At 40.9% G+C, this 16,775-nt stretch overlaps 1 protein-coding gene across 2 annotated transcripts in view; it reads right to left on the minus strand.

The window, feature by feature from the left end:
- GALNT17 (polypeptide N-acetylgalactosaminyltransferase 17) overlaps positions 1-16,775 on the minus strand; it is a 283,130-nt gene that overhangs the window by 165,846 nt on the left and 100,509 nt on the right. For both annotated transcript variants that reach the window (XR_014714398.1, XM_084651006.1), the window contains exons 3-4: positions 11,532-11,698; positions 857-1,031 (exon numbers count right to left, since the gene is read on the minus strand). Coding sequence is in view for 1 of the 2 variants with exons in the window: in XM_084651006.1 (XP_084507132.1) it covers positions 857-1,031; positions 11,532-11,698 (342 nt within the window). In the remaining variant the exon portion in view is untranslated. The remainder of the gene's footprint in view (positions 1-856; positions 1,032-11,531; positions 11,699-16,775) is intronic.

Consider the following 16,775-nt stretch of genomic DNA (forward strand, 5'->3'; position numbering starts at 1 on the left):
CCCGTACACATGCATACAATCCAGTTTTGAAAAGCTAGCAGCCTAATCACTGCAGTATTTAGATGGGAATACAGGTACTGGTGTGAGAAACAGCCTTCTATGTCCTTATTCATACGAAAAATGCGATAACTCTACACAGAATGTGTTTTCTATTTGCAGGTGATAGCACATTTTCCTGGTAAATGATTTTTTCTTTTCCTCCCTTCATATCACACAATGAAACATGCATTAGCCTTTCCAGCCTCCAATATTCTAAGCATGGCACACAGTGTTTTAAAAAACACATTTTGTTGCAAAATATCATTCATGGAACCTTCTTGTTGTGCAGACTTAGAAACGTAATAGAATTTCCTCTGATACTTTGTGCTCTGGATGCATCAATCCCTCTGAAAGAGTCCCTTTGAAACACTTTCTGCTGTCCTTGCTCTTTTGAACTTATTTTCAATTTAAGAAGAATCAAACCAATACAAAACATAAGCCTTCCCCAGAGAGACGAAAGTAGAAAGGCCTATAACATTGGAACCATTCTCTTTTTCAATTCCCGGCTGCCTCGTCTTTTTAGCTTACAGAATTCACTCAGGTCAAGGAGGGGGCACTGATCTGAACAAAATAAAATGTGAGTGGAGGTAGGATAAGTACAGAAAACAGGGACTTTAGCAGTCCTAGAGCGTACTGCCTCACCCAATCCAGGGTACGTTGGGGTAAAAGGAAGAATCTAGCTTTACTAATTTAATGGCGACATTTGCAAGAACGTCCAGGCTAAATCATACATTTTCAGCATGCCTGATTTATTCCCTTATAACCTAACCACACCATGAAATCATTACATCTGATTTTTTTTTTTTATTATACTGACCAGCCAGCAGTGAATTCCACGTGGGCATCAAAGAATCCAGTGATGTGGCCAGTAGCGGCTTTCCAACCTTCAATGCGAGCTCGGATCAGGCCTTCTCTTTTCTGGTTGCGCACCACCTTCACGAGCCCCGGGTATCGTTTGTTGACATACTCTTCCAGAGGTGCCTTCAATTCCTCTAGAGGAGAAAACCCAGAGAGCCAATTCAAAAGGAGCAACAGTTTCCATAGGGAATCTAGTGCATTAATCAACTCTTATCACTGGTGAACATTGGCGGAGCTTACTGATACAGGATACCTTAGGGAAGAGGCTAGTAGGAAATGCAATACGTAGAAAAGGATTTAGGCCTAGTCAATGTTAATTGGGGAAAAGGGAATTTCAGGGAGCTGTTAGAAGTCTGAGCTGAGTGACTAAAAGGACAAGAAACAAGTCTTTGACCAGGATGTTGCTATTGTGTTACATCTAGGGCAAAATTTTCAAAAGTGACTAAGGCACTTAAGTACCATTTTCTAAAGAGTCTTAAGCTTTTAAGTGCCTAGCTGCCTTTTGAAAAGGGGACTTAGGCACTTTTGAAATTATACCCCTACTTCTGAATCTTTGTTCCTAATTTCTGAGCATTTGTTTAACCCCCATTAACGTCTTGGAAAGTCCCTTTACACAATTTCCTTTTTTAATACTTGTTTGTAAATTTGGGACCAGATTCTTTGCCCACAACCAGTTCCTTTGTGACATTCAGACAGCACTAACGAGCTGGCATGTGGACGTATGGCCACCACGTAGATGGTGTAAAGCCAGCATCGCTGGCTCCTATGCTGATACCGAATAGGACGTGCTTTCAGGGGTGTGTGAGAAGCATTTTCTTTGGGATCGTGGCCAGCTTGCATAACTTAGGACAGTACCTAGGCTACACTGATTTATGCTACAATTGGGACTGGTTTGGTGCAGATCAAGCCAACAGGATGAAGGAGTCATCCAAACTCTCCTGTGTCAAGTAATTCCCAACAGTGGAGAAAATTAATCTTAATCTTTATTGGCTTTCCCCTCTCTCCTAAATGCAATTTTAATGTATTTTACCTTTTTCTCATCAGCTATTTCCAGGTTTTTTATCACTCTGTCCTCTTTGCAAAAACTGAGAGGCTTAGAGCAAATACGAAGGGACAAGGCTCCGCAGAGTAGCGAGAGACCAGGTAAACGTCCCTGCTGTACTTGGGACACTGTTTCATTATAAAATAAAATGTCACCAATACTGTTAAAAGAATCAAAGAAATACTGTGGCTGATGTTAGTGATTTTGCCTCCTGTAGGCTTGAGTGGACTGCTGTGAACATTGCAAAATGAGATCAGTCGACTGGCTTAATCAGCCGGTGTCATTTAAATTGCTGCAAACGGCACCCCTCCGTTTCTCCCTTTCCTGTGGCTCAGCCTTGCTATATCAATATCCGTGTTGGTTGCATACAGACTTTGCCCTTCGACTACCTGAAATCCTTCCACTTTTATTTATAGCAATGAAGAGATTTCTGCTTCATTCAGCAGAGCCTAAATATCATGCACTCTAAGTACTTCTACTTACTGGGAAACTGCTGATCATTTAATTAAGTTGTTTAAGACGGCGTACGCTCTACTGCTGAGTACATAATGGCTCTAAGTTTCTAGAGTCACTACTGGTACCAAACTTATTAGTACTTTCTGATGCCTGTGGTGTATAAAAGACATGTAATGTAAAAGCAATCTCTAGGGTACGCACATGGAAGCATACAAAAATAAATAAATAAATATTGAATGTTGGAGTGTCAGTTCAATTATGGAAAAGCACCCCAAAATCTGGGTGCTTATCCACACCGTACTGGGACCAAAGCTCCTAAGTTTGTAGCGCTGGACTGGAAGTCTCATGAGACTAGACTCTCCTGGGAGATTTCCACTACTTCCTGCTTCCAACTAAATTAGAAACACTCGGCAGTCCTGCTTCTAGCCCCGGATACAACCTGCCTGCAAAAAAAGGAGAAATTGTAGCAAGTGTTTTTGATTCTCAAAATAAGGTTTGGTTTTGAGTTAACAACATGCAAAACACTCAGGCTAGGGGCCTAAACCCCTGATTTGCAAGGTATATTCCATTGAATACTACTGAATTCTCTGTTTTTTTAAAAATGCTCTACCTTTTTGCAGAATAAGAGGAATTTTAAGGATGCAGGACTGTATCACAAATTCTGCCCTTTCCCATGAAACTTTACATGGGGTAGTATATCTGATTTGTCCACAAAATAAACTAATGCAGAATAGTTAAAATAAAATGCACAATACTGGATACAATCTTTGATATTGTGCCAATCATAAACAGGCCTCTATTGTGCTGAGAATTGAACAAAATTAGTTTACAATTCTGACTGCAACCGAAACATGCCAGGTAAGGGAGGCTGGGTGATGTAGTGGATAGAGGACTGACTGGGACTCAGGATATCCAGGTTCTGTTCCTAGCTCTGCTTTGTATCCTTGAGCAAGTCACGTCACCTCTCTGTGCCTCAGTTTCCCAATCTGTAACATGATGATACTTGCATCCTTTATAAAGCACTTTGAGATCTACTGATGAAAAGTGTGATATCAGAGCTAAGTTTTATTATGTACCGAGACAGACTGCAGGCATCATATTGTTAAAACAAATTGCTGGAGAATGACCCTCATTTCTGCAGAACTCAAGGGCTCCATGATATTATCTTATGGCATAGCTAGGAATTCCTATGCGAGGCTTATTGACCTATTCCTGCCCCCCACCTTTCAGAAGAATCACTGTTAATGCAATACACAAGGTCAGAATAGTTGCTGAGATATGAGTGGAAAGTAAGTTGCTACTTTAAGAAAACACAGCAATGGAAAACAGAGGAGTAAACAGTAAACCCCATCTATTATGCTTAGCCAGAGAAGTCAAAGGAAATGGGATCAGCTATTCCCTCTCCTCATGCATTCTTCCAAGCACTTAAAAATAGTGCTTTTGTGAGACTATCTTTCTGGCATTGTTCCTCCTCACATATTTGTTTCCCTCAGGTAGAGTCTCTGTCTCTTATGCTGAAATAGGGAAGAAGGGGGAGGGGAGGAAACTTGCAACCCTAAGCTTCTGCATCACATACATATATTATTGTGGCAACTTCGGTTTCATGCTGAGCCACTCATAGGAAACCAATATTTTATGGAGGTGACATCCCCTCTGTGAGAGGCTTCAAGGCGACAGAGACACAAAATTTTTTGACAGACATAACCCCACATGTATAGCATCAGTTTCTGAAGTGTTTTTGTCAGAAGGTAAGCCATTAATGTTGCATTATCATGGATTTATAGGCCACATTAAACCATGGGTGCTGGAACAATTTTTATAGTGTGGGATCTGAGAGCCACTGAACGAAACTATAAACCAGGGATATAATGGAAACTACTTCAAGCCCAGGGGTGCGGTAGCACCCCCAGCACCCTTAATTCCAGCACCTCTGCATTAAACAATGACAAGACTTTCACGACTAGAGTTTAAGTTTCTCTGCTGAAGGAAGGAAGGAAGACAAGTGGGGAAAACGCTAATGGGAGTTAGATGAGGAAGCCGAAAGTTTAATGTACCCAAGAGTGACAGAGGGAGAAGGAGTGTTAATATGCAATTTGGGATACATCTATACTGCAGCCAGGGGTGAATGACAGCTCATGCAGACATCCCAGCACGAGCTGTATGCTAGCAAGCTTGCTAAAAATAGAAGTGAGGATGTTGCCGTACAGGCTACAGCACAGCATCTACTTGCTCGTACAGCCTGTGCTGAAGCCCAGGTCACCACGCCCTCGCTTCTACAGGAACTCCTCGCTTAACGTGGTAGTTCTGTTCCTGAAAAATGCGACTTTAAGCAACACGATGTTAAGTGAATCCACTTTCCCCAATTTTAAACAAGCAATTTAATACAGGTATTAAATAGACTGGCAGCCCCCCATCAGCTCCCCTACACCTCCCCGCAGCGCCTCCCACCCACTGGCAGACCCTGCGGATCAGTGCCTTTCTCCTGCTCCCCTCGCCTCCTGCCTGCTGCAATCAGCTGGCTTGCAGCATTCAGGAGGCTGGGAAGGGAGGGGGAGCCTGCGCGCTGCGTCCTCACTCCTCCCCCCTCCCTCCTGAATACCACAAACCAGCTGATTGCCGCGGGCAGGAGTTGAGGGGAACAGGGAGAAGGCGCTGATCTGCAGGGTCTGCCAGCGGGCGGGAGGTGCTGGGGACAGGCGTAGGGGAGCGGATCGGTGGGCTGGCAACCGTGCACAAAGCAGGTGGCCAAATGACATTATAGCAGAGCATTGCACAACTTTAAATGAGCATGTTCTGTAACGGAGCAGGGATGTAAGATCGAAACAACGTTAAGCAAGAGGACGTTAAGTGGGGAGTTACTGTATTTTTAGCAAGCTCACTAGAGTCCAGCTAGAGCAGGTACACATATTTGAGCTGCCATTCACATCCCCAGCTGCAAAGTAGACATATTCTTAGTGACGGGTGAACCTCAAGTGGCTTAGAGTTCTGGTTTGGTACAGATAATCACCTAAAATGATTATACAAATGACTTGGATTGGCAAAACTGCAAGAACAGACCTGTGTGCAATGCTACATTCTTTCTCTATTTTATCTGTGCATGGTTCGTTTGGTAGATAAATAGTAACTGTATTTCAGCTAACACTGATGGTCAATATTGAGATGGGACCCCAGGAAGAAAACTCAGGTGGGGGTTAGACTTTGGATTTCGACTCTCAGCCCATCCAGAACTGAGGCTGTCTCATTAGAAAGACAGGTCCTACCTGTAAAACTTAGGTGCAAGTGTAAGGAGTGAAAACCTAGCTCCACTGACATCAACGGCAAAACTCTTATGGCCTTCACTGGAGCCACAGTTTCACCCAGTGATCCAGATTTCCATTCCTCCAAATAGATGAGTGGGGGCTGGTAGTAATCTGAGATTTCGGGTCCCTTAGGTGCTTTTAAATACACAGGTATGTCCATCCCATTTAGATTGGATATTAGGAAAAACTTTTTCACTAAGAGGGTGGTGAAACACTGGAATGCGTTACCTAGGGAGGTGGTAGAATCTCCTTCCTTAGAGGTTTTTAAGGTCAGGCTTGACAAAGCCCTGGCTGGGATGATTTAACTGGGAATTGGTCCTGCTTTGAGCAGGGGGTTGGACTAGATGACCTTCTGGGGTCCCTTCCAACCCTGATATTCTATGATTCTATGATTGGCAATCAACTGCAGCCTACCACTCACTTGGGATATGTGAAGCCCGCACTGCTCAGTTTCTGCAGAGGTTGATTTTGTACCATTCCCTCTAGATGAACTCTGCTGGATTGTAAATCAGAAGTCACTCTCACATCTAATCTTAACTAAATCATGGTAAATTATTCCTAATTTTATCTTGCATTTGTTGTGTTTAGTGACTGACATTAGCATAACAGGAAAATAACTCAATGCCTGCCAACATGGCATCGTCAGAACATGTAGCTTTAGGCTCTGAATCCAGAGGGCTATTGCATTTAGGTCAGTAGCAGGAAATTTATTCTCTGTCTTATAAATTATCCCAAATACTGGCTGCTTTATCCCAAAATATTGCATTTTTATAGCGTAGCCCAGAGCTCACATTATGTAACAAGGTTGGGAGGTTCAGAAATAGCATGCCAGAAATTAGATGATTTCAAAAAAGGGGTGGGGGAGAGCCTCCCCTATGAAGTTGGCATTCACATAAATTGGTTACCCTGCCCTGGGCTTCACTATTTTCAAGGCTTCCTGCTAATTAGAGTAGGGGAGAAAATGGCATACAGTTCAGAGAACTGACTGCAGTTCTGATCAGTTCTTTTGTGCACTTCATTATAACATTTTGCTCTTCCATAACACCACTGATGACCAGAAGATTTAAACGAGCTTCACAAAAACACTAAGTCTCACAGTATCTCTACGAGACACTTTAGCATTATCTCCATTTCACCATTTCCGTTTGTAAACTGAGGATCACAGAAGCAAAGCGACTTGCCCAAAGTTACAAAGTGAGCCAGGAGCAGAGCTGGGGCTGGAACTGAGGCTTCCTGGTTCCAGATCCATTTTTCTAATTACTGGGCTATCTAACTATCTTGCTCCCCACCATGGTATTTGAGTACATGGACCTTACATGCCTTACAGATGGGTAGTGTGAGACATTCTCTCTTAATTATAACCCTGTTCTCCACATTGGTGTCCATTCTGCTCTTCCCTTTGAAGAGGGCTGGATGGATTCTCTTTCAGCTCACATCCACATGTTTTTTAAATCATGTTCAAGTTGGAGATAATAAAAATTAGTACAAGAGGAGGTGAATTTTTGGTATTTGACATTCCATGAGCAACTTCCAACTGAGACGGATGCTCCTGGTAAACATGCCAGTAGACTCCATTTCAATGATCTCTTGATTCCTATCTGACTCAATTAATCTCTAGTGGAAGATGAGTCCCAGGAGCTAGACGCCCTAGAAACCAATATATCTGCTGCTCTGTTAAAAAACTTGTCTGGCTGGATATTCAGGTTATGTTTGTCATTGGCAATTTTATTGTGCCACCAAAGCTTTTGGCAACCACGTGGTCTCCAGCTGTTACCTTCCAACTGGTATCAGTTATACTATCAATTGGAATTGATAATACAGAAGGCTTGGCCAGCTATATAGGCATTTGAGAAGGTTACTTCTGGCTAGAACTAAGATTTTGGCTTTGAGAATATTGGTTTGATTTTCAGCCAAAGTAATGTGCAAGAAGCACAGAAGAACAGTAGACAGTGGATGAGAAGGGTCATCTAACTGATTAGGTTGGCCTATCACTGAACTAGAGTTAGGGGGGAGCTTTTGTAACAAGACTTGGAAATGGGCAAAACTCTGTGAGTTTTCATATTTAGTTGTATACCTTTTAGGTGAAGCTAAGGGAAGGGAAGCAGCTGCCAGTGAGAGAATTATAACATATGGATTAAACTGTGCAAAATGTGGTGACTTAGGCTGCATTACGTATCAAGCCTTGGGTTCCATAGACCCCAACACACAGCAAAACCCAGAGGGATACAAACCAAACTAAAAGGTTTGCCAAGCCCCTATGTACATTGGTACGGTCTGCACAACTCTAACCTGGACACAATCTAACCAGCATAATACTAGCTGTAATTAAACAACTTGTCAATTAGAAGATTTGAGGTACCTTGGGATTTGTGTTGGCTAAGGGAACTTTGATGCCTAACAAGACTTGGAAGGCTCTTAACTTTATGTAAGTCTATTAAAACCTTCCCCTTTTTAATGTACTCTTCTTCCAAACCCGTAAAACAGTCAGCTCCCAAAAGAACACATAGGAAGCATTGTTGTTGCTGAAATGAGCTGCGGAGCAAGATAATGATATATCCAGTCACAGCAAATATTGTTACGCTGAAGTAAATTACAATCAGTCACATGGATCACTGAATGTACCTAGGTATTTTAAGTAGCCTTTTATCTTGCAGTTTTCTTTTATAAAATGAGGCTTTCTTTTCAAAGAGATGTTATTCCAGATTAAAAACATTTACAGGGAGACCGCAGAAAGGCAGGCGATGCTCAAGCAACAGTCTCAAACAAGGTATGTGACTGTGAGATAGCATATTGTCTAAGGGGCATATTCTGTATGCCTTCAGCGACCTAGGAAATGTGTTATCACTCAGAAACACAAGCGGTGTAGCGTCTTTGCAATTATAAACCAGTGCAACAAAAAAAACAAAGCCAAGTACAAAACAAGTCTTTACATAGAAGTATAGTGTGACTTGCAAGGGAAAAAAGTTTCAAAACTGAAACTCTCTCAGCATTTGCCTTTAGGGGAGGAACATTTTGTTGCAGTACATTTGAGTTTCTGTCTATGTTTACAATGCAGGTATACCCATTAAGAATTGTTACATTTAATATATCTCTGTAATATATTTGTGTAAATCTATGTTTGCCATGTTTATTGTATATATCACCATGTAGTGATGCCAGGAGGAAGAAAAATCTAATGTGTCTTTAAAAATAAGTTTATTCTAATCTGGATCCACAAACATCAAACCATTGGATGGTGTACCTATAAGGCAAAGTTAAGGATGCTTGAGTGCCTGAACTGTGTGTTTCTTACCTTTGCATATGTTGAGATTTCTTTTAAATGTAATCTTAATTCTCAGTTTCCTTGGTGTTGTTATTGTTGATTTTGGGAAAAATTAAAACATCCCTGTAATGTCTTTTACTCTTAAATTACTGAGATATACTTTCAACCTCAACTCCATCTTAATGTAGTTACGCAGGTTTTTTTGTATTTTATACAGACACACGCAACTCCAAAATCTGAAAACCAGGAAGTAGAACACTAACTTTTCAAAGGCCACTAGTGATTTTAGGTTCCTCAGTTTTTGGGTGCCCAACTGGATATACCTGAAAGGGTCCTGATTTTCAGAAAGTTCAGAGCATCTGCCCTGTGAAAATCAGGTTCCTTTCAGGTATCGGAAGTTTGGCATCCAAGATCTCTAGGTCAGTGATTAAAGCCGCACACCTACAAGTCGTCTTCTCACTCAGCCCCTCAGAAATACAGTCTGCCCATTCATAAGCATCAACAATAAAGCAGCCATACTCAACCACAAAGGCATATCCTGAAAACTTTAACTCTGAAAACTTTAACTCTGACCTTTGTTTACTCCTAGGATTCCTGGAGAATTAATCATTATTTACTATAACCTGTAGTTTACAATGTGGAATAATTTCCCTGTCAGAACCTTACTCATTTTATAACATCCATTTGCTTGTAATATTAGAAGAGTGAACCCTAAGATGTTGTTCTTACTATGAGGAACTATTTTCTGTCACTGAGGCTTCTTGGGTATATATCAGCAGCATGGTTTGTGGAGCTCTGGTATGTACATTGCTTTGTATAATTTACTATTATTTTGGCATCTCACAGGAGGACAGAGTCAAGGTTATCTGGCTTACGGTTGTGACTCTGGCTGAGGGATGCTGCAAGGGGCTCTGATGTAAGTCGGAGTGCTTTGACAAAGCAGCACTGAAACAAGCCAACCTTTTCCAAAGCTCTTCGGGGCACTAAAGTTAACCAAACTCAGTTTGTGCCTCCTTCCACCCCCCACACACATATTGAATATTGCTCAGGTTTCTATCCACCCTCTGACCTGCCCACAGAAATCACTGCTTGAGTTAGCCCAGTCTTCCTCAGAGCAGACGCTAGTCAAGACAGTGCCTTTTAATCTTAGCAGCGGATAAAGAATGAGAGTTATTTAATTTTGTATGCTCATGGCCAGCTGCAGTTTCTGCTATTCAAGGAGCGACGTTTTTTAAAAGGATTCATTTCATTGTCCGACTCCTTTCATACGTGTCTCCAGAGCTAACCAATAGCATTTGTTACCATATTAGCTTCAGTGCGGCATACTGAGTATCTGACAGAGACTGTTTAGCTGCATATTGCTTTGCACAAGGCAGGGACTATGGAAGATAAGTAATTAATACACATGGGTTCTCCTTTAAGCCATACTTCACTCTCTGTCAAGTCAATGCAGTGTAACTTTGTGGGGTACGTGCAGGATTTCATTTTGATATTTTCCAAGATTTTTTTTCCCCTGTAAAACAGAGGATATAGCAAAGACTGCAAACACAAATCACCGTCACCTTTCTTTACTGGCCAGATGAGGAGAGAAATGCCCAGCTTGTGTAAATCATCAATTATTTTTGCTGACTTTAATGAAGCTCTGTTGATTGCCATCAGCTGAGGCTCTGACCACAGTTCCGCCTTCCCCTGAGCAATTCATCAGTTTTCTGTGGTGCTTATTACTGTCGTTCCTATTTTCACAGGCTTGAGATGCTTACTTTATTCCAGTTTTATCTTGTCACATCTTAAATGCAACCTCTCAGCCTTCTTTGGAATGGAAAATCAGCTATCATTCCCCCAGTTCTTCACTTCCAGTTGTAATGTATCACCTAGCTTTTATGCAGTGCTTTTCATCCATAAGTCCCCAAGCACTTTACAAATGGAGGCCGGTATCGTCATCCCCAATTCACTAATGGGAAAACTGAGGCACAGGGAGAGGACATGGCTTTCCCAAGGTCACTCACTAGGTCAGTGCAGAGCCAGGAATAGAACCCCCACCTCCTAAGTTCTAGTGTGGTGTTCAATGAATGAGGCCATCCTATCACATTTAGATTGTAAGGCTCAGATCCTCAAAGGTATTGAAATCAGTGGGTGTTAGGCTACCATATACTTTTGAGCATCTGAGTTAAAGCTTTTGGGGGCAGGGACTGCCTCTTACTATGCGTTTGACAGTGTCTACAATAATAACAATAATTAATTAATGCTCTCTGGCATCCTTCCAACACACTGAGATAGTTCCTTTTATTCTCCTGAAATACGGATTGCTTGCAAATTTATTTAGAAGTCTAATTTGAGGTTTGATTTTGGTTCCACTTATACCACTGCAGCTGATGGAATGGATGCTGACCGAGGGGTGGGAAGAATTGTATGCTGAACAGCACCTGATCTTCCAATGCATGCGGCTCTTCACATCATGAAGCCACTGTCCTCTTATCATGTTGAACCTCTTTATGTGGTTTTGGAAACAAATGTCCTACTGGACCTTTTGGGGATCAAGTGCTCCATGTTTCGTTAAGAGCTCAGCCAGCCTTACCTTCATCGCTGTTGTCGTCCACAAGTATAATCTCTTTCAGGAGGTGGGCTGGCGTGTGATTAACAGCACTGTGCACGGACCTCAGGATCACTGACAACGCTTCATTCACAAAGATGAAAATAATGGAAATCTGGGGCAGATCTTTCGCATATTTCAGCTCTTTGCACCTGTAGCACGAAAAGGAAAGTGGGTTAACAGGATGCATGCTGGACCGCTGCAGTGTTAGAAGCTGAGCACACAAGCAAAATATTCTAAAGGGCAATTTATCAAGCTTTACAATTGTGTAAAGTTGCATATTCTTGCAGACCCCATGTACCAGCTATGCTCTACATTACAGGCATGGGCCCTTGTGCTTTGGGAACATAGAAATGTCCACACTTGCTCAGACCCGTGGCCCATCTAGTCTAGTCTCCTGTCTCCAAATATAGCTAGCTGGGGAAAATTTCCCCTTAAGGAACCTCAGGGAATATGGCTAACTAAGTGTTACAGTTAACTACAGTTGGGTAAACCAGGGATGAGAGAGACAGAGACAGAATTACAGAGACACAGACTTCTTTTTTTGTATATTTATTTTTCAAATGTTCTTTCAACATGGCAAAAGCCTCTGATTTTATAATTCAAAGTGAAGTCTCCATTCTGATTTAGTTTTAAGATGAATGGATGCTCAGAAATTTGCCTTTTTCTTAAGCTGCACTACTGTGTTTCTTTCTGTTTGGTTTTTGGGACTTGCCAGAAGGAAATTAATTTAGTGACCTATGGTCAAACAGCTTTAGCAAATGTTTGCAATGCTCTTTGCTGGCTTTCTTATGCATTTTCTCTTCCATTGGAACATTCTACTCGAATGTCAACTTGAACTGGTGTCTTTGCACTTCACATCTGTATGTGAGTTTTTATGCAGTTCCATAAGTACCTTGCAGTGTTTCAGCATTAATTGCTCAAAATGAGCTTTACTTTTATGGCTGGACATTTATTTAGCTACTTTTCTCTGTGCTGGAGCTAGGAGGTTTTCACTCTGCAGCCAACTTCTTTACTGACAACCTGCACGTTTATGTTACATGAACAGCTACACTCTGAGTTTGTGAATAGGAGCATGATGAACAGGATTAAAGTAGTTAGAAGTGGACGAGATCTTTAAGATAATTAAATCTGTTCCCCGCAAGGGCAGGAGATAGTGTCTGCATGAGAGACAGCAGATATTAAATTAATGCTGCTTTTGATCCTATCCAATCTTAATACATTCATCACATAATGCAAACAGGTGACCATATACAAGAGCATTACAGATTACCAAGGAGATATATAATAAGTAGGGCTGTCGATTAATCGCAGTTAACTCATGTGATTAACTAAAAAATTTATCAGTTTACAAAAATTAATTGCTATTAATCGCAATTTTAATCGCACTGTTGAACAATAGAATACCAATTGAAATTTATTAACTATTTTTGGATTTTTTTCTACATTTTCAAATATATTGATTTCAATTACAACAGATAATAGAAAGTGTACAGTGCTCACTTTATATTATCTTTATTACAAATATTTTTACTCTAAAAATGATAAACAAAAGAAATAGTATTTTTCACTTCACCTCATAGAAGTACTGTAGTGCAATCTCTTTATCTTGAAAGTGCAATTTACAAATGTAGATTTTTTTTGTTACATATCTGCACTCAAAAACAACAGAATGTAAAACTTCAGCGCCTACAAGTCCAATCAGTCCTACTTCTCATTCAGCCAATCGTGAAGAGAAACAAGTTAGTTTACATTTATGGAATAATGCTGCCCACTTCTTCTTTACATTGTCACCTGAAAGTGAGAACAGGTGTTCGCATAGCACTGTTGTAGCTGGCATCGCAAGGTATTTATGTGCCAGATGTGATAAAGATTCCTATGCCTCTTCATGCTTTGGCCACCATTCCAGAGGACATGCTGATGACGCTCATTAAAAAAATAATGCATTAATTACATTTGTGACTGAACTCCTTGGGAGAGAATTGTATGTCTCCTACTCTGTTTTACCCACATTCTGACATATATATTTCATGTTCTAGCAGTCTCGGATGATGACCCAGAGCATGTTCATTTTAGGAACACTTTCACAGCAGATTTAACAAAACGCAAATAAGGTACCAATGTGAGATTTCTAAAGATAGCTACAGCATTCGACCCAAGGTTTAAGAATCTGAAGTGCCTTCCAAAATCTGAGAGGGATGAGGTGAGGAGCATGCTTTCAGAAGTCTTAAAAGAACAACACTCCAATGCAGAAACTACAGAATCCGAACCACCAAAACAGAAAACCAACCTTCTGCTGGTGGCATCTGACTCAGATAATGAAAATGAACTTGTGTCGGACCTCACTGCTTTGGATCATTATCGAGCAGAACCCATCATCAGCATGGATGTATGTCCTCTGTAACGGTGGTTGAAGCATGAAGGGACATACAAATCTTTAGCGCATCTGGCACATAAATATCTTGCAACAGTGCCATGTGAACACCTGTTCTCACTTTCAAGTGACACTGTAAACAAGAAGTGGGAAGCATTATCTCCTGAAAATGTAAACAAACTTGTTTCTCTGAGCAACTGGCTGAACAAGAAGTAGGACTGAGTGGACTTGTAGACGGTAAAGTTTGACATTGTTTTACTTTTTAATGCAGTTTTTTGTACATAATTCTACATTGGTAAGTTCAACTTTCATGATAAAGGGATTGCAATACTGTACTTGTATGAGGTGAAATGAAAAATTTTATTTCTTTTGTTTTTTACAGTGCAAACATTTGTAATAAAAATAAATATAAAGTGAGCACGGTACACTTTGTACTCTGTGCTGTAACTGAAATCAATATATTTGAAAATGTAGAAAACATCCAAAAATATTTAAATAAATGGTATTCTATTATTTTTAATCGTGCGATTAATAGCGATTATTTTTTTAATTGCAATTAATTTTTTAATTGCTTGACAGACCTAATAATAGGGTCTCTCTCATGAACAAGAATACTCAAGCCTTCAGAGCCTCCCAATAGCTGGGAGCTCTGGACATTCAGGTCATTAATCCCCTCTCATCTGCCTTTCTATAACCCTCTAAATAAGGTTTATCTTCTTCCTTATGAACCCTGTTGGGAGGATTCTATCACCATAGGGCCAAGTCTGGGACATGAAGTTTGCCCTTGTGAACTATGCAGGACCACTTACTACTAGGGCTAAGTGAGCCTATTGGGATAAAATGAAACCTGACCTGGACCATTGTGCAAAACAACCCGAAGAGAACTAAACCACTGAGTTTCAGAAAAAGTTCAGTAACAAGTCTTCATTCCTGAGCCCCCTACTGGGAACCATAATGCTTCATTATTATGGGCCAGATTTTAAAAAGCACTCAGCATGATAGGAGCACACTGGGTGCTGAGCTCTCTCAAAAATCTGTCCTGAAGTGTCATAATGGGAACTGCTGGTATGTTAAGAGGGGATGAAGATCTAGCCAATCATTTCTACGTACAGAAACATTTTATACATATATATATATCCACCGAAAATACATCAAGTGATTATTTAACTCCTTTAGGTAATGGTTTCTCCTGCTTTCCTTTAATTAAATGGGGAAAGGAAAAGAAAAAGAAGAAAAAGAAAAGGGCATCATGCAAAGAGTCATTCTCAATATCATCTGCGACAGATTAGACGTAGAACACCCATTAATGTTAGCTGCAATATAATTAGTATTTATTTATCAAATGAATCCTGTGCAGATAAAACAAAGAAATAATGTAACAATCTCTATGACGTAGAGTTTAAAATTAATTGACTCTCATAGAATATCAGGATTGGCAGGGACCTCAGGAGGTCATCTAATCCAACCCCCTGCTCAAAGCAGGGCCTAATCCCCAACTAAATCATCCCAGCCAGGGCTTTGTCAAGCCTGACTTTAAAAACCTCTAAGGAAGGAGATTCCACCACCACCTCCCTAGGTAACCCATTCTAGTGCTTCACCATCCTCCTAGTGAAAAAGTTTTTCCTAATATCCAATCTAAACCTCCCCCACTGCAACTTGAGACCATTACTCCTTGTTCTGTCATCTGCTACCACTGAGAACAGTCTAGATCCATCCTTTTCAGAACCCCCTTTCAGGTAGCTGAAAGCGGCTATCAAATCCCACCTCATTCTTCTCCTCTGCAGACTAAAAAAATCCCAGTTCCCTCAGCCGCTCCTCATAAGTCATGTGCTCCAGCCCCCTAATCATTTTTGTTGCCCTTCGCTGGACTCTTTCCAATTTTTCCACATCCTTGTAGTGTGGGGTCCAAAACTGGACACAGTACTCCAGATGAGGCCTCACCAATGCCAAAGAGTAGGGAATGATCACATCCCTCGATCTGCTCGCAATGCTCCTACTTATACAGCAATGCTCCTCATGATCACTTATTTTATTTTTAATTTTGCTAGATGTTTCTTAGGCCACAACAGGCATTGTATATGCTCTGAAATGGGAGAGAGGAACTCAGAAAGACTTCCACAGCAAGACAGTTGCCAGATGGCTTATATGTGAACCTTCTTTAGTAGAACAAGTACCTCATAAGAAAATAAATCTACGTTTTTCCATTGTAACAACTGCCTTCACCCTAGCTGATGCAGCCTCTCCAAAGGGAACATAAAATCATCTAACAGAAACAGATGCTAAAACAGCTTTTTGGGAAGGATTTCTTTTGAAAATGCATCAGCAATGGGCTAAAACAAGAATTGATCCTCAAAATGTCAAACTGAACAAAAGCAATTTTCTGATTTGCTCCTGTGCCCTCCAAAACACAATAAACCGTGTAAATGGATAGAGACAGAGAGATATAGAGATAATGCTTTATTTTAATTTGCATACCTCTGCACTGTTCTTCCTCCAGGCAGGCTATTCTGGTGGTATAACCAGCTCAGTTTGTGACTACTCAGAGAAACATCCAAACCAAGTGATTTAAGGTTTGCCCACTGTTAATTTACATTTAAATTACATGCACCACTCCTGTCATATTCCGTCTGCCCCTGATTATGGAGGACAAATGGATAGAGACTGGGACAACAGCTACCAGGATCTTTAATGTGCATAATAGTGAAATCCTCATAAGGCAATCTGGCAGGAGGCAAGGTCTTTCCATAAATACAGTGCTCTCATGTGGCCATGGCTGCAGCCACAATAGGAGGCAAGGTAGAAAGTCAAAAACAAACAATTTCCAAGCAGGTAAAACAAACTTAAGCATCAGTCTT

Source organism: Lepidochelys olivacea (assembly GCF_965140295.1).
Source record: "Lepidochelys olivacea isolate rLepOli2 genome assembly, chromosome: 17".
NCBI classification, from domain to species: Eukaryota; Metazoa; Chordata; order Testudines; family Cheloniidae; genus Lepidochelys; species Lepidochelys olivacea.